Consider the following 24,734-nt stretch of genomic DNA (forward strand, 5'->3'; position numbering starts at 1 on the left):
AGAATGTATGCATCTCACTTTGTGTCAAACACTTGAGGGGAAAAAAAAGTCCGACTGAGGGAGCCATGGTGGCACCACAAAAAACGGTAGTGGCAGGTGTGGTGGGGCAGAGCCGCTTCCCTGGCTGACGTTAGTTTCTCTGCAGCTCACCTGGGCAGCACTGGGCTGTGGCTGGGTGGTGGCTAAGTTGGGGCTAGAGGAGAGCTCACCAAGGCTTCCTTTTGTGCCTCAGTGTCAGAATTCTCTTCCCCCTGACTGGTGAATCCCCAGTGAAAGCCCACTCTTTACTGCTGAAAACAATTCTGCAGAAAACTCAAATTGCTGTTTGTTTCTTCTGATTGCGCTAAAGAGTGGGTTTTCCTGGGGACAGCGGCAGGGCAGGGGGAGAGCATTCTGACATGGAGCTTTAAACTGTGGACCAGCACCATTCGAGTAAGCTACAGCAATGACACTAGTCTTAGCCATACTTACTCTTGTCCTGCTGCTTCCTCCCCAGGGAAAACTGCTCTTTAGAGCTCAGTCGGAGCAAACAGCAATTCAGGGTCTCCCCAAATTGCTGTTTTGTTCTGATCTTTTTGCTAAAGAGTGGGTTTGCCCTTAGAAAAGAGCAGGGGAAACCACTTGGACCCTTGCCTAAAAAGCATGGGTCAAGAGGAAAATGGCTCAGACCTGTATTTCTGAGGTACGCACAAACAGGTGTGGACGAGGCCACTGCCAGCTGCTACTGCCAGTGCTGACTACCTGAAGAAGTGTGCATGCACACAAAATCTCATACCAATGACAAACTTGGTTGGTCTCTAAGGTGCTGCTGGAAGGAAATTTTTTTATTTTGTTTCGACTATGTCAGACCAACACGGCTACCTACCTGTAACTATCTGATGTGGATTGAGGATGTGTGCAGGGAGGTGCTGCCCTCAAGTCATTGCCTAAATATCTTTCTCTAAAGAGCCAGAGGTAGGCCTACTACCTGCTTCGCGAGATGTAAGTTGCAGGAAGCAACTTAAATCTAACACAAAGATGACATACGGTATTTTAATTAAGAACTGTTAATGTTCTGCCACACAGAACAGGCCATTTTCTTACAGCTGTGTATACACTATAAAGCAGGCATCCCCAAACTGCGGCCCTCCAGATGTTTTGGCCTACAACTCCCATGATCCCTAGCTAACAGGACCAGTGGTCAGAGAAGATGGGAATTGTAGTCCAAAACACCTGGAGGGCTGAAGTTTGGGGATGCCTGCTATAACGCATGTTTGAAGCACATTTCCACCTCAAAGAATTCTTGACACTGTCATTTGTTAAGGGTTGCTGGGAATTATACCTCTGTGCGGGGTAAACGACATACCCAGAATTCTTTGAGGGGGAAAATGTGCTCTGAATGTGCTTTAAAGGTACATTATAGTGTGTAATTAGCCATAGATAATCTCACGAAGAGTCGGACACAACTAAATGACTAAACAACAAAATCTCACAAATGTGTTCTTTATTTTGGAGCTCTTTGGGTGACATTCTTAGCTGGGGGCTAACATCAACAAATATCACAGTCTCAGGGAGACAGCATTTCTTTAGTTGGTGTCATGGACCGGCTGACACATGAAGCAATTGAAAAGAATTATTCAATAAAATGACCCACGAAATGAGCCTGAAGAGGGTGGCCTGAATCACTTCCATGACAAGAAGACTCACGAGATGTTCACATTATTTAAAAGATGGGAACACGATTGATAATTCTGAACAAAACAAACGATTCTAGTGTTCAACCACTAAAATGGCTGGATTAAAAACAAGAACGACAGAAGCACTCTCTGGGAAAGTATCGAATCAAAAAGTTTAGTTTCCTTACAGATTTTGAAAAAATGAAAATGTGAACCCCCATGAAAAATTCCAGAAGCAAACATTGTATAGGTGTGGATCAAAGTATTGCTTGCACCCCCTAAATGGTGGTGATGTTAATAATCCAAAAAAGCAGATCTCATCAAGCTCTGTTCCCTGTGTGACATTTTGGGGCAGCGTGGCAGCTGGAGGAAGCTTTGCTGTGTGTCACAGTCAAAGAAAGCTCCAGCATCTTCTCTTCCAGTTGCCTGACCGCCTTCACCCACGATAGCCCACTTCTTAATGGATGGTGATGAGTGAAAGGTTGCCATGAAAGCTGGTGGGCGGCACTGATTGGTCCTGGCTGAAGAACAGATGACAGGATGGATATAAACATGGGGGGGGGATAAAAAGAATGACAGCATATTGTTCAGATTCTTCAAAGGGCTCCCTATAAAACCTTTGTGCCAAGTTGTTTAGTTTAATCCTGAATTCACCAGGAGATGTGAATTCACCTCCAGGCCTAGAGCAGCTCATATCAGCTGCCCTCTGATAAATAAGTTAACAGGGCTGACAGCAGTCTTGGGGTCACACAGTTACAAGGCTGAAAGTACTGCCTGCCAATGGGTGGCTGTTTCTGTGAGCAGAAAATATGGTGGTGTACTATTGCCACCTGCTGGACGTCTCTGCAAACAGAAATTCGACAGATTTCGGGCAGATGAGCTTATATCCTGTAGTGTATTTATTGAACCAGAGCCAGGGGGTTCATAATGTCTATCAGCCACAAAAGCGCCTGTTGTCTCTGCCATGTGCATTTTGAGTGCTGACGGTGTCTGAAGTTGTCGCCGCTGCTCTCTGGAAGCTCGCGCAAAATCTTGCTCTGTCTTGAGGATGCAAATATGGAGAGAGACAGTGCAGATTTCCCACCCATTTGCCTAAGATATACACTGTATTCCCAAAGTGCTGGAACTCTCTGTTTCTCCTTTTGGATCTTGTAAAACCTGGTCACCCAGAGAAGAAACAATGGCTTCTTACTGAGACAAATAATTGGGCTCTTTCTAACATTAAGAACATAAGAGGCAGTTTCCTGGATCAGGCCCATGAGCCACCTAGTCCAGCATCCTGTTCTCACAGTGGCCAACCAGATACCTATGGGAAACCACTCCTTGCTCCTGTGGTTTACAGCAACTGGTATTGAGTAGCATTTCTGCCTCCCACTCTGGAGGCGGAGCATAGCCATTGTGGCTAGTAGTCATGGATAGCCCTCTCCTCCATGAATTATTAGTATGATAATTCTAAAAGCCCTGTTCTGATGAAGTGTGCTCCACTGAAATGCTGTGCACTTTTTGATCTGCATGGATCAATATTGTGCGCCCTGTCTGTACACTTGTTGAGTGTTACATGTGAATAACTTTATAAGTTCAGCTATTTATGCACAGTGGCGCACTATGCACTCATTAAATGTAGCATGTGAGCACACCTTATTTGGGGGGGGGCTCAAGGGCAGACTTGATAAACTCTTTGAAATACATTCAGGAACAATTCACATGCAAAAGAAGTGGCTCATCCATATCCTTATCATTTGGTCCTTCAAGGTCATGGGGCTGTTCACAATCTGGGCAAGAAACTGAAAACTGTGCAAGAAGCAAGAGATGCTGATCTGCTTCACACTAAATGCTGACTTCATTCACATTCCATTTGTTCTGTTTTATGCCAAATAAGGTGATTTAAAAATTGCCAGGACAGATATTTTTGTTGGCAAGTGTACTAAAAATACTCCTCCTTTCTCACTTTTCTTCCTCACCTTCATTTGTTTAATTGGCAAATACCAGAACTGAGTGAAAAATAAATAGTTCCACCAGCAGCTGTTCAGCCCTCTAAAACTCAGGAAACACACACACACACACAAAAAACCTTACTAATATAATCCATTGGAAGAATGATGGCTCGGTTGTGGAATGCATGCTTTTTCATGGGAAAATATTCCTGGTTCAAACCCAGATTCTGTAACCTTTTTTTTGGGGGGGGGGTCCACAGGAACTATTTATTTTTCTAGGGGTGTGTGTGTGTGTGTGTGTGTGTGTGTTTGTGTGTGTGTGTGTGTAATCACATCAAATATACTTCTTTGCACGCTCCAGTCTTTTCCTAGCTATAAGTGTAGGACTGGGAAAGCTTTCTTGTTTTATGTGCATATCTTCAAAAAGATTAATGAGGCCATATCTTTAAGTGTTTCTCCTACCAGTCCAGGTAATTCTGAATACAACGCCACAGACGAATACAATATAGGAAAGCATTTTAAAAAAACAGAAAAACCCGGAACATCAGAATTAATTAGGAAGAACCGTGCAAAACTCCTCTTCTGTCAAACATTTCTGGTGTCATATCATAAAACTGACCACATGGTCTGCTTTGTGGAAATATTTACTGATATACCTAAAACACCCCCCCTTCTTTCTTGTATTGAAAAAGGCACAAAATAGCAGTTATGCCAGTATATCAGTCATATTGTTCACCCTACAGAAACAATGTTAATTCTAATATTATACGAGCATACCTTTTCTTGCATAAAACGGGTTGCTTAAGACAGGGTGAGCATAAAGTTGATTAGGATCTCTTGCTGCAGATTGGCAGGAGTTTCTGACTTCTAAAAGTTGAACAATAACTGCAACTCTCTGATTGCTGAAGAAAACTTGGTGAGAAACTAAGAGCAATTTTTAATGTGAGCTGGGCTAGACATCTACTCAGAGGTACCCCTTTGCCTCCTTTAATTCTAAGTGTATGGGTGCCTCCAGATCATCAGTATTTTTGAGGGAGGGATTCAAATGCATACCAGGAAATTAAGGTTTACACAACTAAAGTGGTTTAAAGTGCTCTGTCGCCTATCACGTCAAAGTTTGTTTTTTTAAAAAAGAAGTTATAAAGAAAGAAAGACCTTTTCTGGTTCGAAAGAGGACAGGGAATTGCTTTGAAAAGTTTGAACTGAATGATTAATTGGAAACCATATATACACCCTGCAAACAAGTCAGGATGAAAGTTCATTGTTATATAACCTTTCCAAAAACAAATCAGAATGAGTGCTTAGCAGAGATCTCATACAATATTACTTCCACATAGGCATAAACAGAGAAATTTTTGGCAAATTTTAAAAATCCACCCGGACAGAAATTTTACTCAAAAGAGAATGTGTCCTTAGGACATAGAATGTTAATCAGCCCAAGGCCTGAATAAAGAGAAATGTTTTCTTCTGGAGTCTAAAGATATGTAATGAAGGCACTAGGTGAGCCTCCCTGGGGAGAGCATTGCACAAATGGGGAGCCACCACAGGAAAGGTCCTTCCTTCCTTCCTTCCTTCCTTCCTTCCTTCCTTCCTTCCTTCCTTCCTTCCTTCCTTCCTTCCTTTTTTTTTAAAAAAAAGTTTATAAGATTTTATTAATACACTAGCTGACCCGGCCATGCGTTGCTGTGGTTCTTTCCTGTCATCCCCCCCACCCTGTCATGATCCATGACGTATCCTGCCCCTCCTCCCTCCACCCCGGCTCATCCCTGTGTTTCGGTAGGATACCCTTCCCTCTGTTGTCCCTGGGGAGTGTTGGCCCCTCCCCCCTGTATCTCCATACCTTGGCCCCCACCCTCGAAAAGGAACTGTTAGGTTCTGGGTTCTATTTCCCAGCATGCACTTTTGTCTGAACCTTCTGTTGTTCCTGGGGAGTGTTGGCCCCTACCCCCTGTATCTCCATACCTTGGCCACCATCCTTGGAGAAGGAGCTGTCAGTTTCTGGGTTCCATTTCCCAGTATTTACTTTTGTCTGAGCCCTCTGTTGTCCCCTCCCCCCTGTATCTCCATACATTGGCCCCTGCGCATGCATCGTGAACATTTCTATATGTTTAGATTAAGGATCGGGGGTGATGATGTGCCCTGGGACCCAGAGAACTACTTAAAGAATCCCAACCCGGGGAGGGGGGGTGTCAAATAGCGAAGCCCCACAGCCCTGTAGCAACAGACAGGCCCAGACAGAAGGAGGGGGATCATATGGGCCACTTGGCGCGGGCCTCCGAATCCAAAGCGGGCCTCGGTCAGCATATTCACAATCAGTAAAATGAAAAAAGTAACAAAAGGGTTAAAAACAGGGACACATTATCTTATCTACCTGGGCCGGGCCTCTGTCTGGCCCTGCAAGGGCCTGGCAACAGAAGGTGCGTTCTGAAGTACCCAAGTTGTTCAGTTCCATAAAAAAACCCAGGAAGTGGCAAGGGGAAGGTAGGGAATTGTAAATGGGGTGGGGTGTGTGCACTGCAAATATCTGAGGACTTAAACTGGGGAGAGAACGTGAATGGTTTTTTTTTTTTTAAAAAAAAAAGACACAGAGGCTTACAATCAGTTGTTTCTCCTAAAATAAGACATACCCATAAAATAAGTCATATTTATTTTTGTCTTGTGGATTTTTGGGGGGTAGTGGTGCTAAATTGTAAAGTAAAAACCCCTTGCAGTGTAGGGGCCTACATAAATCGAAGGCCGTGCTGCGGTCTGTGGCAACCCCCCCCCTCAGGCAGGCCCCGACCTCCACTTGGCAATGTTGGTTCTTTGGTGGTTTTTTTTGGGGGAGGTAGTGGTGCTAAATGGTAAAGTAAAACCCTTTGCCGTGCCCCCAAGTGTGTTGCTGTGGGTTATCCCCCTCCCCGGGTCTAGTGGAGGCCTGTCAGCCTGTCAGGGGCCTAAAACAAAGGCCTAGATAAAATGGCTGCCTTGGTGTGCTTCAGTTGCTTGGTTGATGATGATGTCATTCGGTTTGTGGGTGTGGCTTAGATTTCTCAGGAAGGGAGGGGGTGTACTGTGGGAGGAATTCCACTTAAGGGCACTGTTTGACTTGGTGGAAAAGCAGGTCTGTACCTGGGCAGGTGTGCGATTTGAGGGATTTTTGCCCCCAACAACGCTCTAGGAGTGGCCTGGATCGTTGTGTCAAAATTTCAGGACGATCGGTCAAGCGGTTACGGAGAAAAGTGGCAAACAGGATTTCACGATTTTTACATTTTTTTTATATACAGATTACACTAAAAAACTAATCTAAATGAAAACAAAAACAGAAAAAAGAAAAGAAAGAAAAGCACACAAAACTCCTCTTTCACAGGTAAATCTTAACTTGACCAACACAGAGAAAGGTGAACCCTTCCAGCTCTCACGTGGGAACTTCCCTTCCTTCTCCCAGCCTCCCACCTTGGGAGATCTTCTCTTCCATGCCAACAGCAATCCCAATTAGCTCACACAAACCTGAAGTCTAACCACCCTCGGCTTAAGAAGGAATTCTATGACAGGCCCACTATTTCAATAGGAACCCCTTTCTCCCGATTACTCTCTTTACAGCATCTTTCACTTCTTTGTTCTTTACACTGTAGATCAAGGGATTTAACATTGGAATCACAACTGTGTAGAACATGGAGACCATCTTGTCCTGATCTTCTGAGAAGCTGTTGCTGGGCTGTACCACGTAGATAAAGAAGAGGGTCCCGAAAAAGATGGAAACGGTGGTGAGGTGGGAGAAACAGGTAGAGAAAGTCTTACGCCAGCCCTCTGCAGAGCGCATCCTCAGGATGGCAGCGAGGATGTAGATGTAGGAGATGATGATAAGAGAACAGCTGAGAGTGCCCAGTGTGCAGGACATGGCAAAGAGCACTAACTTGTTGATTTGTGTGTCTGAGCAGGAGAGCGAAATCACTGCAGGGATGTCACAGAAGAAGTGATTGATCTTGAAGTGACAGAAGGTTAACTGGAAAGTTAAGGTTGTGTGTGTGATGCCATTTAGCAGCCCCACACAATAGGGGCCAGCCAGCAGTTGGACACAAACTTTCCTGGACATGATGAGCTTATACAACAGTGGGTTAGAAATGGCCACATACCGATCATAGGCCATTGAAGTCAAGAGGTAACCTTCGACACCCAAAAAGAAGCTGAAGAACCACATCTGTGCTGCACACCCGGGCAAGGAAATCATTTTGCTTTCCGCAACAAAATCCACCAACATCTTAGGAGTGACAACTGAAGAATAGCAGAGGTCCACAAAGGACAAGTTGCTGAGAAAGAAGTACATGGGGGTGTGAAGCCGGGAGTCAGTCCTGATTAAGAGGATCATCCCAAGATTTCCCACGAGGGTGATGAGGTAGACGGTTAGGAAGAATATGAAGAGTAGGATTTGCAGCTCTGGAGATCCAGCAAAGCCCAGAAAGATAAATTCATGCACCATGGTGTGGTTTACATTGGCCATTCACAGTATCTCTGTGTAGAAAAGTAGAAGGTAAGTTCCATTGTAGTGCAGGGAATGTAGATAAAGCTACTCATGAAATACAGACTGTGAATGGAAGAGGTAGTGAGGAGGGGATTTGCTGCATCTCATGCTCTGCATAAAGAAAGTCCCTGGTTCGATTCCTGGCATCTCCAGTTAAAAAGAGAATCAGGCTGCAAATGACATGGAAGGTGTCTCTGTGCTGGTGGGGCACAGAGACCTGCTGCTGGTCAGAACAGACAAAATAAAGAAATACTAGTTTTCTATTTCAGCTGTTGCATATCTAGGAAGCTATTTTAAGAAAAAAATGACTTCTGAAAATATGCATGATACCTATAATGATACCTATAATGTTCTCTGCTTTCCTTTTTACAAGATTCTTTTTGCACCCTGAATTTTCTGCTTAATGCACTTTCTACCTTTTAAAGAAGTTAATGGCTAGAAAAATGTTGCAAGTAATGAAAAGCAGGGGCACTGATGGAACGAGAAGGATTTTTTAAAAACTCCTATTTGAGGTGTGGAGGGGGGGAAAAATGTGTCCAGACAATCCACATAGTGGAATTTGAAGCAAAAACTCTCTATGCCCCCAAGCCTTCCCACATCCCTATGGTTCATTAACTTTCTTATCTCTTTTACTTAAAACAAAATACACATCCCATAATTGTCTTGGCCTCCTTAGGATTGTGGCGCTGATTTTTTTTGGCAACTTCTTTCACTGATTCAATCTTACATCACTGGGGACATTGAAATGATGGTAGTAATTTAACTTGTAGCAATTTCTGAGTTGCTTTGGTCTGAGAACCTGTACTCTGGAGGGAAAGTCCCGTTTGAACTCAATGGGACTTACTTTGAGAAGTCTTGTATAGGATCTCAACGCACATCTTCCAGATGAGGTTTTCTTGGCCTCTCCAGTGTTGTTTACAAAGGCAAGGATCTTTATATCCTTCTGAGTTCTTCAGTCTGGGGCTTTGAGGACCCATTTCTACTGTCAGGTGGTAAAGCTGCAATTAATTTTTGTCCCACTGGGTATGAGCATTAATTGCACTGAAAAAATGTTTTTCTTCAAAGATGCTTTGGCCACAGTGAAACCTGTCTTTTTCATCTGCTAACCTTGTAAAACAAGAATATTACTTTGAATGCCATCAGCATTCTGAATTCAGAATAAATGTAGCCTCATAGAATCTGAAGCTGTTTAACACTTGCATTTGACATTATTTATTTCATTTATATCCCACTTTTTCTCCAAGATGCTCAAGGTGGCATCAGTATCCTGAATTCAGAAAGCACAGGTCAAAGTGGTTTTCTGCTTGTCCCATGAGTCTGAGTGGCTTTGCCATCATCCCAGCGCTTTCCTCTGGAAAGCCTGCTCTTTAGCACTAAATCGGAACCAACAACAATCTGTGAAGAACTCAATTGTCATTTGTTCCATTTCAGTGCTAAACCATGGGTTTTCCTGGGGGAAAGTGGTGGGGCAAACGGAGGTGTGAATCAGCCCTTAATTTTGCCCTTGTAAAACTTAGCAGGGAGGAACATGGGGACAATATTAGAATTCATTGGTAGCCTGTCATTGGCTCTGGGTGCACCTGCTGTTAACCTCCTTGCCTTCTGCCCTACCAGATCAAATGGGTGGAGGGAATAGCAAACAATACATTCTTGTGGGGTGTAATACTGCAATGAATTGTTTTGCTGTAGTAGCACAAATGGTAATGTTTTCTGGAAGTGGATAACAAGGTGTTTGGAGCGATAAAGTTCATACACCATTGATGCAAAACATTGACTTCCTTTTCAGCATTTGATAGATAATCCAGAACAGCCTTTACCAGGTCATGAGTATTATGGTGACTTTGGGAGCATTTGTTTTATTCTTATTTTTGGTAAGGGTGAATGGAAAGCAGAAGGACAGAGAGCAACATAGGCTCGTAATCTTGCTCCAAGCCAACTTCCAGCATTTCTTCAAGTATTCCCAAAGCCATCTTAGATATTCTTTTCCAGCATGTTCAGGCATCTTCAGCCTCTGATATTTTTATGCTAGAAACCTCACCAATCCCATATGTCTAGCTAGCCATGATGACCTTCTGCCAACTTTAATTTTTACATTAACCATGTAAATTAATTACATTTATTTTTTTCCTTTTCTTAGCTGCTCATTGAAAACTCTGCCCTTTTATCCATATATACCGTATATAGAGAGATAGAGAGAGCTAGAGCTAGAGCTAGAGCTAGATAGATAGATATAGACATAGACATAGACATATAGATATATAAAAAATCAATTTAAGAAGAAGAGCTTGGATTTTGTATCCCGCTTTATCACTACCCTAAGGAGTCTCAAAGTGCTAACATTCTCCTTTCCCTTCCTCCCCCACAACAAACACTCTGTGAGGTGAGTGGGGCTGAGAGACTTCAGAGAAGTGTGACTAGCCCAAGGTCACCCAGCAGCTACATGTGGAGGAGCAGAGACAAACCCGGTTCCCCAGATTATGAGTCTACCGCTCTTAACCACTACACCACACCGGCACATTTACAGACAAAAAATAAAAATACAGACATTACACAGTTAAACCAAATCAAATCAAAGTTTATTGCATTAGCCATATAGCCATAGCACATATAAAAGATCAAACAGGCAACTGTCACACAACAACACATAATACAACAAATACAACTATAACATTAAATATAATACAATGTTAAATATATATAATACACTTTTTTATAAAAAATATTCTTTTCTTTACAAATGCCAAAGTGCAAAACAACAAGCACCCACCCTCCCACCCTGAAATACCATGCAAACACATATTTATTACCTACCAGGTTTCCCCTTTAAGGCCTTAACTACACATCTCACACATGCATAGGCTGGAAACAAAAGCTTCTTCTTCTTATGCTTAACCTTTTCTTTCCCCAAGCTTATAGGCATTAGCCTGACCCCAGAGACCCTTTTCCTCTTGCAGTGTCCCAAATGTCTATTTGCAAGCCAAACATGCATTTTAAATGTTTGGGAAGAAAAGAGGTTCAGTGCAAAACTCACTGGTTGATTTTCCTTAACAAATCATCCTCAATGGGTGGAAGGCAAGCAGGATCAGAATCAAGGTGAGTGGTTTGTAGGGGGGCTTTAAGTCTTTGCCCCATCATAGTCCCAATGAGAATCTACCCACACTTGCTATTTCTTCTTTCCCTTGATCCAACTTTGTGTTACCAGGGAAACCATGTGACAAATGTCATGTCAAACTTGGGTGCTTAATGAGGATTCGGAGCAGAGGAGCTGCAGGCAGGGAAAGGGCCAGGAAGCCCTGACCTTCTCTGGTCCAAATTTTCTCCCAAGGGAAAAACATCCATGGATTTTTGCTACACACATATATATTTAGTGTTCAGTCCCCTGCTTAATGCTAGTGCAGAGTTTGAAATTTAATTCAGTGAAGAATGACAAGATCACATTGAACTGAGTATATTTCTCTACTTCTTAGACCAGCATCCATTAGTCTACGTCCCTCTTCTTATATCACAATATTTATTAATTTGCTGTGAAATTCCTTTCTTAAACTCTTACCCATTTAGATATTAGCTGGTTCAACATTTAATGTACATGTCTACTCTGAAGTAAGGTTTCTCGAGCCCAGACAAGAGGGCACATAATTACCACCTGGTTGAGCAGTCCTCAGTGGTAAGATGGTAGAAGAATCTTCACTTCGCTCCTTCCAGGGCATAAGGTGTATGGGAGCTGCTTTCCTGTCCTTTTCTTTCCCTATGATATATATATTTTTAAAATCCTTCCCACAAACATAAATGGGAGAGAAAACCACTATTCTACCTCCAGGGCTCAGAGAGTTTCATGCTGTTTGGGGACCTTTTCAACAGTCTTTGCCAACACACTTGCTTTCATGAATTCCCCAAACAAAAATGGATGGAAATAGCAACTTTTCTGCAACAAAACCGAATAACTGCATATCAGGAGAAATGTTTCACCCTGAGCACCCTCTTGACTGCGTATTTCACATCTTTGTTTCTTAGGCTGTAGATCAAGGGGTTTAACATGGGGATCAGCACAGTGTAGAACATGGAGACAATCTTGTCTTCATCTTCTGTGGAGTCAGAACTGGGCCGGACATATATGAAGAAGAGGCTCCCAAAGAAAAGTGAGACAGCGGTGAGGTGGGAAAAGCAGGTAGAGAAAGCCTTGTGCCTCCCTTCACTGGAACGGATCCTCAAGGTGGCTGCAAGGATGTAGATGTAAGAGATGATGACAATTAAGCCACTGACTGTTCCAAACATGAAGGAGAGACCAAAAAGCACCATCATGTTGAAACTTGTGTCAGAGCAAGAGAGCGATATGACTGCAGGGATGTCACAGAAGAAATGGTTGATTGTGGACTTGCAGAAAGTTAATTGGAAAGTTAAGCTGGTATGTGTCGTCGCATTTAGTAGCCCTGCAAGATAGGGTCCAACCATCAGCTGGGCACAAATTTTCTTGGACATAATGACTGTATAGAGAAGAGGCTTGGAAATAGCTACGTACCGATCATAAGCCATGGCTGCCAAAATGAAACACTCAGTGGCCACAAAGACACAAAACATAGCCATCTGTGCTGCACATCCAGGCAAGGAAATGCTTTTGCTTTTCACGACAAAATCCATCAACATCTTAGGGGTGACAACGGAAGCATAGCAGAGGTCCACAAAGGACAGCTGGCTGAGGAAGAAGTACATGGGGGTGTGAAGTCGAGAATCGATCCTGATTAATAGGATCATCCCAAGATTTCCCACAATGGTGATGAGGTAGACTACAAGGAAGAATACGAAAAGCAAGATTTTCAGCTCTGGTGAGTCAGTGAAGCCCAAAAGTATGAACTCATATATGGTGCTGTGATTTTCCCTTGACATGCTTTTTAATTCTGTAGAGAATGTAGAGAAGAAAAGACAAGCAATTTCTGTAACATAAACTCAAGTTTGTATCACTGAAAACTCTGCATCCTTGTATCCTGCTGGCTATCGTGCTTCCTGTGGTTATGCCTGTGCTGATCCAAGACATTTTGTTGCCTGAGGCAAACTAGAAAATGCTCTTCCAGTCATTGAACTAGGACTAGGACACTGAACAGTAAGCAGATGATAACTACCACCCCCATTTGTTTAGTTTTGTTGAGTGTTGAGCATACATCGAGCAGAAGGTTTGAGTCAGTGACTTCCAAAGTCTGTGCCAACCCTAAAATGATTTGATTTTGGGCTTCCGGTTTTGCTCTGTCTTAATGATAATTGAGGATAATTATCCATGTAAATTTCCCCCAGAGATGGGGGTGGGATGGGCTTCACTCTCATTTTGTCTCGGTACCTGGTTCTGGAATGTGGGAGTCGGTGGCACGGAGTACAAAAGCACTTTGCCTGCCAAAAACCCTCCAACACCACCATTAAGAAACAGAGGTTCTCCTGTTAATTAGAGCTAAAGTACAGGCATGTGCTGGAAGAGATGATATCACAAACTGTGGAACAAACCAACTGCAAGGACTTTAAGGTTTGAACTTGAGATAAGACTTCGTTCAGTGCAAAAGACAGTGGCGGGGGGAGCCTACGGTTTCTTTATTTAAAGAAGGCATCCCCAAACTTCGGCCCTCCAGATGTTTTGGACTACAGTTCCCATCATCCCTGACCACTGGTCCTGTTAGCTAGGGATCATGGGAGTTGTAGGCCAAAACATCTGGAGGGCCGCAGTTTGGGGATGCCTGATTTAAAGTTTTCTTCTCTACATTTATAATTTGGCAACCCTCTTCTGAATGTTAGTTCAAATTATATTTGTAGAAGCAAGGATGGAAGAAATTGGAATTTAAACATGGAATACAACATCAAACTGAACTATGTGTGTAAAAAAAAGGAAAAAGGGAGGGAAGCTATATTTTGCAAAAGGTTTACTATGGAAACTGAGAGCTGACTCTTCCCCATCCTTTATTATTTACAAAGTGAACTGAATAACACTTAGAGGACTTGGAATTTAATTCAATTGAAATGATAATTGCTCACAGATCTTCAGCTGGAAGGAAGGATGAAAGGGTCTGTGAACTGCCAAGGAACTGATAGGGCTCTTTATTGAGTCATTTGCAGTTTGACAGATGGCTTTTCTTCCTAGGCTGAGAGGAAAAATGGTAACAACAGGTAATATTTACTGGGACAGAGTGACTTTTGCAGCTGTTGTTAAAGTTGCAAAAAAAACGGAGCACGGGACAAAGCAAAAGAGAAATTTGTGGAACAGCAATGGGATATCAGTTCCACCCAAATCATGGCAGATAACAGCAACAACAGGGGGGAAGAAAGACATCTTATAAGGACAGGAAGAAACACCACAGACAGAATAATTGCCACACACAGGAAGAACAAGCATATAGTTTGAGTTCCTCACTTGTAGTTTTATAAATCATTTAATGTGCCAACACAAATAGACATTATTAATATTGTAGTTGTTGTATGAGGGATTATTATTATGACTGGAATGTAATTGAAAGTAATAAGATTTTGGAATGCAGAGATAAAGAAATTAATCAACTAATCAAATCTAGCATGCGGGACCCCCACTTTATCTAAATTATACAATTCGGTATTTGAATGATTGGTATTAACAATTGTATTATAAATTGGTATTGTTATAATGAGGCTATTATTGGACTGTAATTGAAAACTAATAAAAACATTATTTTTTAAAAAAATAAAGTGATATGATTCTAATCTGAGCAAGAGCCCCTAATTATTACAATTTAATGGTACTAGTGTAATAGTGTGGATTTTTACTCAGGTGAACTTACTGTATGTTCAGTGGAACATACTCATGGGAAAGTGTTCATGGGATTCATTTGTTTGTGGAGGTTAAAAAACCCATGGCCCAACCCCCAAGCGTAGCCTTCAGTCCTGAAACAAACATCAGTGGGAATGACAATATTTAAAATAAAAATGAAGCCACTCTCTTTTTTCCACTGCTGCCTCCTCCTACCCCCACCCTTCAGCACTTTCCTTCCCTCAGCCAGTGTCCCTTCCAGGCTCTGCCTGATTTATGTGTGCTTCCTACGTCAGGTAGCTAGTCAGGATGAGAGGGAGGAGGTGAGCTAGGATCCTAATCTGCCTTCCCTCCCAAATCTGCCACTCAAGTGCCCACCTCATTGTAGAGCAGTCTCTGGGCTATATGCAAAATTGTAACTTTAGGGGGAATCTTCTGGATACTGATTCAGCATTCAGAATCAATGACTAGGCAAAGTTTGCAGTTTTGTCACCCTTTATCTGTTATGAAGCCAATAAATAATATTTTCTGCGCTTTGTCTGCTTGTTAGTGGCATGCAGGAAGGATGAAAATAACTTCTGACCTCCACCTGATGATGATCCTCCAAATTGCCCCTTCCTGACATAATGCTATGTACAGTATAAACCAGAAATTATTAAGAGAGCCTACCATTGTCCTGATGGCTTTGCTGCAGTTTAATTCCTTCATCCATCATCTATTCTGAAACTATTTCCGCAAACATATGCTTCTTCAGCTGAAATTCTGCAAAGCGCTCCTGCTTCTATCACTGAAGTAGTATCTACAGGGATGATATAACCAATGGTCTGCCATAAAGGGATACCTCATTATGGGAATTTGGTCTCTCTGAAGAATTTGAAAGCTCTAGTGGCAATTGCAATTAGCTGTGGGGCAATTTTCTCTGGTTGCTATTGAAGGACTGGGATGAAATTTTCTTGCGTTTTGTCTTCCCTGTAGCAATTTGTCACAATTTTGGCAGTTTATGGCGTAGGGTGTAATTCTTTAGTCTTTTCTTCCCTATAATGGGGGTGTGGGCATGAAGTGGTGACTCACCCCCCTGTGTCGGCGATTCCAGGATCCTCTCTTAAAAGGGGTTCTATATGTTAGGAGTCGTCCTACACACAAGTAAAGTCCTACACTCTTGGTAAAGACACGTGCCCGACTGGCATGTTCTTTCCCTCCTGGTCGATCGTTCGGGAGCTTCAAAAGCTTTCTTCAGCCTGAACACCACAGTGACTGATGCCAAGAAACATCAGCACACTCAGGGATCCGCAGAGTCTTCGCAGTTTGCTTACAGACCTCAGCAACTCAGCATTTTGCCTAATCTACGTTTATTTACATATAATACACTCGGAGCACTGCAACATGGCTCCCTCCCCCTCTAGCATCAGACAGCAAAGAGAAAGAACAAAGGACAACAGTCCCACTCCACGGAACACAGTAACACAAACATCCTGTCTCCATTACTTCCCACTCTGTGGAATTAAAAACATATACAATCATGATAGACAACAATCCCATGACTGCAGACATGGGGAATGAATCTTCAACAACATAATGGGTGTCACTGGCCATACATTTAAAAGTTGTCAGTGAACTACCCTATGTGCAGGGATATGGGCTGGGCTGCCTGCATACATATACGTCTCGCAGTGCACCCCCATATCCCATTTACCCTGATGTGCTCCAGTTCCCCCGACTGAGGGGCTGGGAGGGATGCACGCCCAAGGCCTAAGCCAAGGTCTTCCTACATTCAGAAGTTTAATAAAGTTGTGGCCTAATTTTAATTCCATAACACGTTGTCAGAGTCTTTATTCCTTTCTTATGATCCCTGGGGGCTGGAGCTGTCGTGGCTTGGTCACTCACGCAAAGTTACTGTGGGGATTAAATGAGGGGAGAACTTCTTGGAGAAAAGGTGGGATATAAATGCCATTATTATTATTATTATCATTATTTTCAGAGAGTTGGAGGATTTCTTGGTAGTTTTTAATATTAGTATTATTGACACATTTCTTAACCTTCCCCAAGGGGAGCAGTGCAAAGTGCAATTTTGTGACTAACAACTGTAGATTCTAATCAGGAAATGACATTATCAGAGCTCTCTTTTTTACTTCCAACCACAGTGCTTTGGGGAGGAAGTAGAAAGAACACTTCAAACAGCAATCCTATTAACACAACTGGAAATAAGTCCCATTAAACCTGGGGGCGGGGGGACTTACTTATAGGTAGGCATGCATAGTCTGGTGCTGTCAGTGCCGTCTCTGCTCTTTGCTTGTTGACTGCCAAGCCAAAAATGATGGTCCCCAGTGCCAGCCCCCAGGGCCGTCTTGAGCAGATCGCGCGCCCTGGTGCTGAGGGGCGGAGATCTCTCCGCCGCCCGCCCTGCCCTCACAGGCCGCAATTGGTTTCCGCGTGGCAAAGCCGCGTGGCGCCCTCCTTTCCGGGCCGGCACCCAGCTTACCAGCCCCGCGCCATGGTGCACCGCGCCACCGGGGGTCTATGAAGAGCCGGTCCTGCCAGCCCCCTCCTCTCTGGTCACTCCCCTATGGCCTTTCAGTTGGAAAGAATATGTGGACAGTGACTGGCTGGACATTACTGCTTGAAGATTTTATTGTGATGAAATTGTGGCTGCATCTAAGGAGGAGAACTATGTATACCACCTTGAGATCCTTGGAAGATAAAGGGGGCATAAGAAAGAAAGAAAGAAAGAAAGAAAGAAAGAAAGAAAGAAAGAAAGAAAGAAAGAAAGAAAGAAAGTTGTCATGGACAGCACTTTGGCTCAGCACCATCATCTCTACCTGCCATATTTCTCCTCTGAACTGAGCTTGCAGACTATCACCTACCTACCTACCTACCTACCTACCTACCTACCTACCTACCTACCTACCTACCATTATTTATCTATCTATCTATCTATCATCTATCTATCTATCATCTACCTAGTCTATCCAGTGCTTTTTTTCTGGGGGGACGACGCAGGGGGACATATACCCCTAAACATTTTGTGAATCTTTGTACTTTTGTCCATTTCCTGTATTTATTTTTCCTGATTTCGACTATAAAATGGTGATTTTCTTGAGTTGAAACATTTGAGTCATTTAAACATTTTAAAGAAAAAAGGACTGCATCTCTCTCTCTCTCTCTCTCTCTCTCTCTCTCTCTCTCTCTCTCTCTCTCTCTCTCTCTCTCATATCTATCTATCATCTATCTATCTATCTATCTATCTATCTATCTATCTATCTATCTATCATCTATCATCTATCTATCTATCATCTATCTATCTATCTATCTATCTATCTATCTATCATCTATCTACTGGTATCATCTACCTACCTACCTACTATCTATCTATCTATCTATCTATCTATCTATCTATCTATCTATCATCTATCTACTGGTATCATCTACCTACCTACCTACCTACCTACCTACCATCTATCTATCTATCTATCTATCTATCTATCTATCTATCTATCTATCTATCTATCTATCTATCTATCTCACCACTCTTTCCAGTCACTAGTCCATGTATGAGTGGGTATTTTTTTTGTCTCACTGCTTTCCCTGGGAAAACCCATGCTTTATTGCTGAATCACAACAGACTGCAATCAGGTTTTCCATGGATTAGATCAATATTTACTACGAAATCCCAAAGGATCCATTCTTTTAGTTACTTGAGCTTAGTGACTTACCAGAGAAAAGAATCTAGCACTATATATGCCTTTTTATTCTATAATAAAATTCACCCCCAACCTGCTCAGTCGCCTCACTGCACCTGTCATTTCTTTGTTTCTGAAGCTGCAGATCAAAGTGTTTAACTTGGGGATCATAACTGTGTAGAACATAGAGACCATCTTGTCCTCATCAACTGAAGACCTGCCTGAAGACATATAAAGAAGAGAGTCCCATAAAAGAAAGACACAACTGTGAGATGGATTGAGCTGAGAGAGAAAGCTTTGTGCTTGTTCTCGTTGCAGCATATTCTCAGGACAGCCATGAGGATATAGTAATTATAGGTGACAATGACAACCGAAGTACTCAGAGTGCTGAAGGTACAAGACAGACCAAGAAGCACTCTCTGGTTCCTGAAAAGGAGAGTGCAAACTGTGCAAAATCAGCACAAAAGGATTACTCATCAGTAGAAGAGCAGTGAGCCACCTGTGCTGATGTCTCTGTACCTGCTTAACTCTTTCCTCACTGACAACTTGCATGCTTTAACCTGCCCCCTGTGACTCTTTTCCTCTAGCAGGGTTAAATGTATATTTGGAAGCCAAGCATGCATTTGATTTTTTTTTAAATATATTTTTATTAATTTTCCAATTAAAACCAATTATATCACATTCATTATTTCAAATTATACACATATATATATCAATCAAACCGAATGTTATGCCAAATCATCTAGAGAATTTTTTATTTGGGTTCCCATGCTTCAAGAAATTGGGGATTCCTCGCAACCGTCCACTGCCGTCTTTTTTCTAAAGTTCAAATCGTCCTCCAAGTTCATAATAATCCAGATCTTCCCCTTACAGTCACATAGATGTTTTCCACTTTCAACCGATTGTTTCCCAGCTGCTGAGATAAATATCAAACAAGGTTTCACAAATGTTCTTTCTCCTGTGTGGGTTAATCAGTCCAGCCTCCCCATAAATCTTCTTCGTCTGGAGCTCCCTGTTGCGTCGAAGCAGCGCCATCTTAAAAAGCTCAAATCACTTTCGTTTTCTCTCATAGCCATGAAGATTAACGATCTTTATTAAATTTACAGCTTTTCCAGGCAGAAGACCCAAACATCAAACCATAATCTCTTGGTAAATTAATGGATCTCCTTGCCCTATAGCTGAACTTAGCTTCAGGTCGCTGCTCCAATTCAAAGTGCGTCACAGCTCATAAATCCTCCGAACGCGTCCAGGACTCCTTCTGTCCGACTAGGGGGGGGGGGCTTTTCTCATCGGCAACTCCACATCTTTAAAAAATATGCTCAGTAACAACAGTTTATAAAGTTCAACTCACACAGTCTTTTTGCTTCTCTTTCACTCCAAACAAGCCAGGACATCGCGTCTGGGAAGGTACGAAGTAACTCATATGAAGAAAAATAAAAAAAAACTCAATTCCCTTATCGCTCCGTCCCCATCAATCCTTCTTCCAGATGATATACAGCCTTTGACTCCTCTCCCTCAGCAGCATAAATTTCTCAGCAGTAAACAGCGCTTCTTCCCCTCCTTCTGAAGTATGTCCATAGTTTTAAGCCTAATTATCTTCTTTAACCATGGAAATCCCCGCCATGCAGATTAGCGTCCGGGAGTCCTGGCCCTCGTAAGTGCTTTTCAGCCCAAGCTCCCCCCACTCCATAAACAGTCGGAGTGGGTCTGGGGGCATCGCGGGCCAGCGGCCCCTCTCCGTAACCCCCGGAGAGGGTAGGGGGTTGCCATTTACTCCCCTAGCAACCGCCAAATTCCTTACGAAGGTCAGAGGGATGGAAAACAGTCCGCCATTCCTGCCGGCGGAAACCGGAACCCCAAGCATGCATTTGAAATGTTTGAAGAAAAGAGGTTCAGGGTGAATCTAGACCAGGGTTTCCCAACCTTGGGCCACCAGCTGTTTTTGGAGTACAAATCCCATCATCCCTAGCTAGCAGGACCAGTGGTCAGGGATGATGAGATGAGAATTGTAGTCCAAAACCAGCTGGAAACCCTGATCTAGACATTTGCTCCAGTGTGGTTGATATTCTTTTAACAAATAGCCATCACTGGACAGAGGGTGAGCAGGATCACAATCACAGTAGAGGGTTGGTAGGGAGCTTTAAGCCTTTGCCCCATCATGGTCCCCATGAGAACCTCCCCTCTGCCCCACAAATGCTCTTTCTTCTCTCCCCCCACACTAGCTTTTTGTTAAAGAAAAATCAGCCACACCAGGGAAATCATCATGTGACAAAATTCATGTCATGTTTGGTCCTGAAGGAGGGTTTGGCGCGGAGGAGCAGCTAGGAAGCCTTGTTACTCCTTTGCTCTAAATTTAATCCCAGTTCTGGTGTTACCCAGGAAGGTGACCACCAGGCTTTTGCTGTATTTAGTGTGCAGTCCCCATCTGCTTAATGCTGTTGTTTAGTCGTTTAGTCGTGCCCGACTCTTCGTGACCCCATGGACTTAATGCTAGTGCAGAGCTTAATGCTAGTGCAGAGCAAAAATTTCAATTCAAGGAAGATGACCAAATCACATTGAATTTAGCATATTTCTCTGCTTCTTAGACCAGGATCCAATAATCTATGTCCCTCATTTTATATTGCAATATTTATTTATCTGCTGCAAAATTGCTTTTTAGAACTGTTAGCTATTTAGATATTAGCTTTGTAAACATTTAACAGTGCAGTTATGTACATGTCTACTCTGAAGTAAGACTTCCTGAGCCCAGGGGATTGTGCACAGAATTACCACCTGGTTGAGTAGTTCTCAGGTGGTGGTGGTAAGATCCCTTATGGTAGAAGAATCTTCACTTCGCTCATTCCAGAGCAGAAGGTGTGGGGGAGAGGCTTTCATCTTATTTTCTGTCTCATTGTTTTTATCCCCAGGGTGAGGTAGACCCCCGGTGGCGCGGTGAGCTAGGGCGCCGGGCCGGTAATCATACTGCGCCCTGCGAGGGTGGGGGCACCGGAGCGATCTCCGCCCCTCAGCGCCAGGGTGGCCGACCTGCTTGAGACTGCCCTGTTTATCCCTCCCACTTATATAAATGGGAGAGAAAATCACAACCAGGGCTGGGATAGTTATATGCTCTGCAGAGGCATTTTTCAGTTTTCTCCGAAGCACTTCCTTTCATGAATTCCCCAAACATGAATGGATGAAAACATAAACTTTTCTTCAAAAAAATAAAATAATAAAATTGCCTATCAGGAGAAATGTTTCATTCTAAGCACCCTCTTGACTGCGTCTTTCACATCTTTGTTTCTTAGGCTGTAGATCAAGGGGTTTAACATGGGGATCAGCACAGTGTAGAACATGGAGACAGCTTTGTCTTCATCTTCTGTGGAGTCAGAACTGGGCCGGACATATATGAAGAAGAGGCTCCCAAAGAAAAGAGAGACAGCGGTGAGGTGGGAAAAGCAGGTAGAGAAAACCTTGTGCCTCCCTTCACTGGAGCGGATCCTCAAAGTGGCTGCAAGGATGTAGATGTAAGAGATGATGACAATAAAGCCGCTGACTGTTCCTAACACAAAGGAGAGACCCAAAAGCACCATCATGTTGAAACTTGTGTCAGAGCAGGAGAGCGATATGACTGCAGGGATGTCACAGAAGAAATGGTTGATTGTGGACTTGCAGAAAGTTAACTGGAAAGTTAAGCTGGTGTGTGTTGTAGCATTGATCAGTCCTGCAAGATAGGGTCCAACCATCAGCTGGGCACAAATTTTCCTGGACATGATGACTGTATAGAGAAGAGGCTTGGAAATAGCTACGTACCGATCGTAAGCCATGGCTGCCAAAATGAAAGCTTCAGCGGCCACAAAGAGACAAAACATAGCCATCTGTGCTGCACATCCAGGCAAGGAAATGCTTTTGCTTTTCACGACAAAATCCATCAACATCTTAGGGGTGACGACGGAAGAGTAGCAGAGGTCCACAAAGGACAGCTGGCTGAGGAAGAAGTACATGGGGGTGTGAAGTCGAGAATCGTTCCTGATTAATAGGATCATCCCAAGATTCCCCACAATGGTGATGAGGTAGACTACAAGGAAGAATACGAAAAGCAAGATTTTCAGCTCTGGTGAGTCAGTGAAGCCCAAAAGTATGAACTCATATATGGTGCTGTGATTTTCCCTTGACATGCTTTTTAATTCTGTAGAGAATGTAGAGAAGAAAAGACAAGCAATTTCTGAAATGGCATAGCATATATGGAACTATGGATCACAGAAAACTCTGAATCTTTGAGTACCACTGGGTCTCATGCCTTCTATTGTAATTGGTGAAATTTTAACTTTGTGGGCATCTTCTGGATTCTGATTCAGCACTCAGTCTCAATGACTAGACAAAGCTTGCATTTTTATAATCCTTTATCTTTTATGAAATCAATAAATAATATTTTCTGAGGATTGCCAGCTGCTTAGTGGCATGCAAGAAATATGTAAAATAACTTCTGACCTCCACATGATGATGACCCTCAGTGCTATAGAGATTCCCTCCTTCTGACATAATGCAGTATAAACCAGAGATCACTAAGAGAGCCTACCCACGTCCTGATGTCTTTGCAGCAGTTTTAATCCCTCACCCATCTTTTACTTCTTCAGCTGAAATCTTGCACCTTTCTCCTGCTTGTATCACTGAAGCAGTATCTATAGGAGAATATAACCAATGATTTGCCCAAAAGGGATGCCTCGTGCTGGGAATTTGTAATATGGTCTCTGAAGGATTTGAAAACTCAAGTGGCAATGCCAATTAGCTGTTCTTGCATTTCTACCTGGAATCAGTCACCACAGTGGCCACAGGTAGAAAAAGTAAGAATAAAACAAATGGCAAGAACAAATGGGTGATGCCCATGTCCGGGGCTCTGGAAATCGCTTCTGTGCATGTCCGGAAGCCAAAAATCACGTCTGGACATACACAGAAGCGATTTCCGGCGCCCACGCTGCCCATCTCCGGGCTTTGGAAATCACTTCTGTGCATGCCCGGAAGCCGAAAATCGCATCTGGACATGTGCAGAAGTGATTTCTGGCTCCATGCTGCCCATGTCCAAAATGTCCGCAGTGCCAGAAATCGCTTCTGCGGCTGTGCAGACGCGATTTCTGGCACTGGTCAGCGAGGGGACAGCACGGGGGACTTGCCGAGCGGGCGGCTTGGTGACTGGGCGGCTCGTGGGTCGGATAAACGGCCTTCGTGGGCTGTATCCGGCCCATGGGCCGGATGTTGTCTATGTACGTGCTAACATGTCACAACACACAGTTTGGAAAGCTCTGCTGTACAATGTATAGTTTACCTCTCAGTGGAAAGGTTTTTGAAGACCATTCCTTAAAGGGGCCCCAGCTTGGTTGAGGCTCTGAAACTAATTAATTATGGGGTGAAATGAGCTGAGAAATGATTCTGCTCTTTTTCAGGAACTCTTCACTCACTTCACCTGTTTCACAGACAATTAGCTGGTGATCTAAGATCAAAAGTTGTGGATAAATCTATAGGTAGCACTGCTGGAAGGCAAAGATGGGCAAACACCCACCAGCAAGATTCTTGGCTTGCCTGACAGAGGTACAAGGCTGGCTCAAGGTTTGGATCCTTCCTTGGCAGAATGCCCTCTGGCTGCCTTCTTCCTCTGCTGGTGTCTCCTAGAAGCCTTACCTGTTGGCCACAATGGACTAGTGTCTGGTACCAATGTGATGATGAGGATCAGGAAGGTGGATCTGACTCATCATTTAAATTTCCCACAATGCCCTGAATGGTAGTTCAGTGGCAGTGTGGGAAATTTAAAGGTTGGCTCAGACCTAACCACCTGGTGTCCAGGGCAAGCAGCAGCAGCAATAGTGGGCTCTGCTGGGTCCCTGCCTGAGGATACTGCATATTGATGCTGGACCTGCAAAGATCCATAATCGAGACAGCCGTTTCCCCCAGTCATGTATTCTGCTTCAGTTTCTGCCAGTCAAGTTGGCTTCCTGCAGTTATTGGAGCAGAATGTACTAAGTTCCAAACCAGATGCGTTATGCTTTTAGGAAGTCCATCATAATTAACAGCAGGAACTGGGGCCATTGTGTGTCTAACAAAAATCCCTTATATGCCCCAGAAGAATGTCCCTATGGGAGCCATTGGGGTGTTCCTTGGGCTAATAGCAGCATGGTTGGGAAAATGAATTGCATTTTAAGCAGAAGCTAGAGACTACAGGTATATACATATTTTTAAAAGAAT

General features: G+C 43.3%; 3 protein-coding genes across 4 annotated transcripts; all 3 read right to left on the reverse strand.

Moving 5' to 3' along the window:
* Positions 1-7,127: 7,127 nt before the first annotated feature.
* Positions 7,128-8,069, reverse strand: LOC118089945 (olfactory receptor 5G9-like). Its single transcript, XM_035125143.2, has one exon. The coding sequence runs from the start codon at positions 8,067-8,069 to the stop codon at positions 7,128-7,130; it is 942 nt and encodes a 313-aa protein (XP_034981034.2).
* A 3,969-nt stretch (positions 8,070-12,038) lies between these two features.
* On the reverse strand, positions 12,039-13,007 carry LOC118089952 (olfactory receptor 5AR1-like). The gene has a single exon (XM_035125156.2). It carries the CDS (start codon positions 12,969-12,971, stop codon positions 12,039-12,041), a length of 933 nt encoding a protein of 310 aa, XP_034981047.2. The 5' UTR covers positions 12,972-13,007.
* A 6,170-nt stretch (positions 13,008-19,177) lies between these two features.
* Positions 19,178-22,678, reverse strand: LOC118090618 (olfactory receptor 5G3-like). Of its 2 annotated transcripts, XM_060277478.1 has the most exons (2): positions 21,779-22,675; positions 19,178-19,523 (listed from the first exon to the last, which is right to left on the reverse strand). In XM_060277478.1, exons 1-2 carry the CDS (start codon positions 22,673-22,675, stop codon positions 19,416-19,418), a joined length of 1,005 nt encoding a protein of 334 aa, XP_060133461.1. In that variant the 3' UTR covers positions 19,178-19,415. The 2 variants fall into 2 exon arrangements, with proteins under 2 accessions (XP_060133461.1, XP_034982455.2); XM_035126564.2 differs by lacking the exon at positions 19,178-19,523 and having other exon boundaries at positions 21,743-22,678.
* Positions 22,679-24,734: the final 2,056 nt, after the last annotated feature.

This window comes from Zootoca vivipara, chromosome 1 (genome assembly GCF_963506605.1).
Source record: "Zootoca vivipara chromosome 1, rZooViv1.1, whole genome shotgun sequence".
Lineage (NCBI taxonomy): Eukaryota > Metazoa > Chordata > Lepidosauria > Squamata > Lacertidae > Zootoca > Zootoca vivipara.

Bases quoted from the DNA above. Each gene is read 5' to 3' on its own strand.
- LOC118089945 (XM_035125143.2), bottom strand. From the start codon at position 8,069: ATGGCCAATGTAAACCACACCATGGTGCATGAATTTATCTTTCTGGGC.
- LOC118089952 (XM_035125156.2), bottom strand. From the start codon at position 12,971: ATGTCAAGGGAAAATCACAGCACCATATATGAGTTCATACTTTTGGGC.
- LOC118090618 (XM_060277478.1), bottom strand. From the start codon at position 22,675: ATGTCAAGGGAAAATCACAGCACCATATATGAGTTCATACTTTTGGGC. The intron at 19,524-21,778 runs GTCAAGAGGGTG...AGGGAGCTCCAG, and splicing joins ACAAAGATGTGAAAGACGCA to ACGAAGAAGATTTATGGGGA.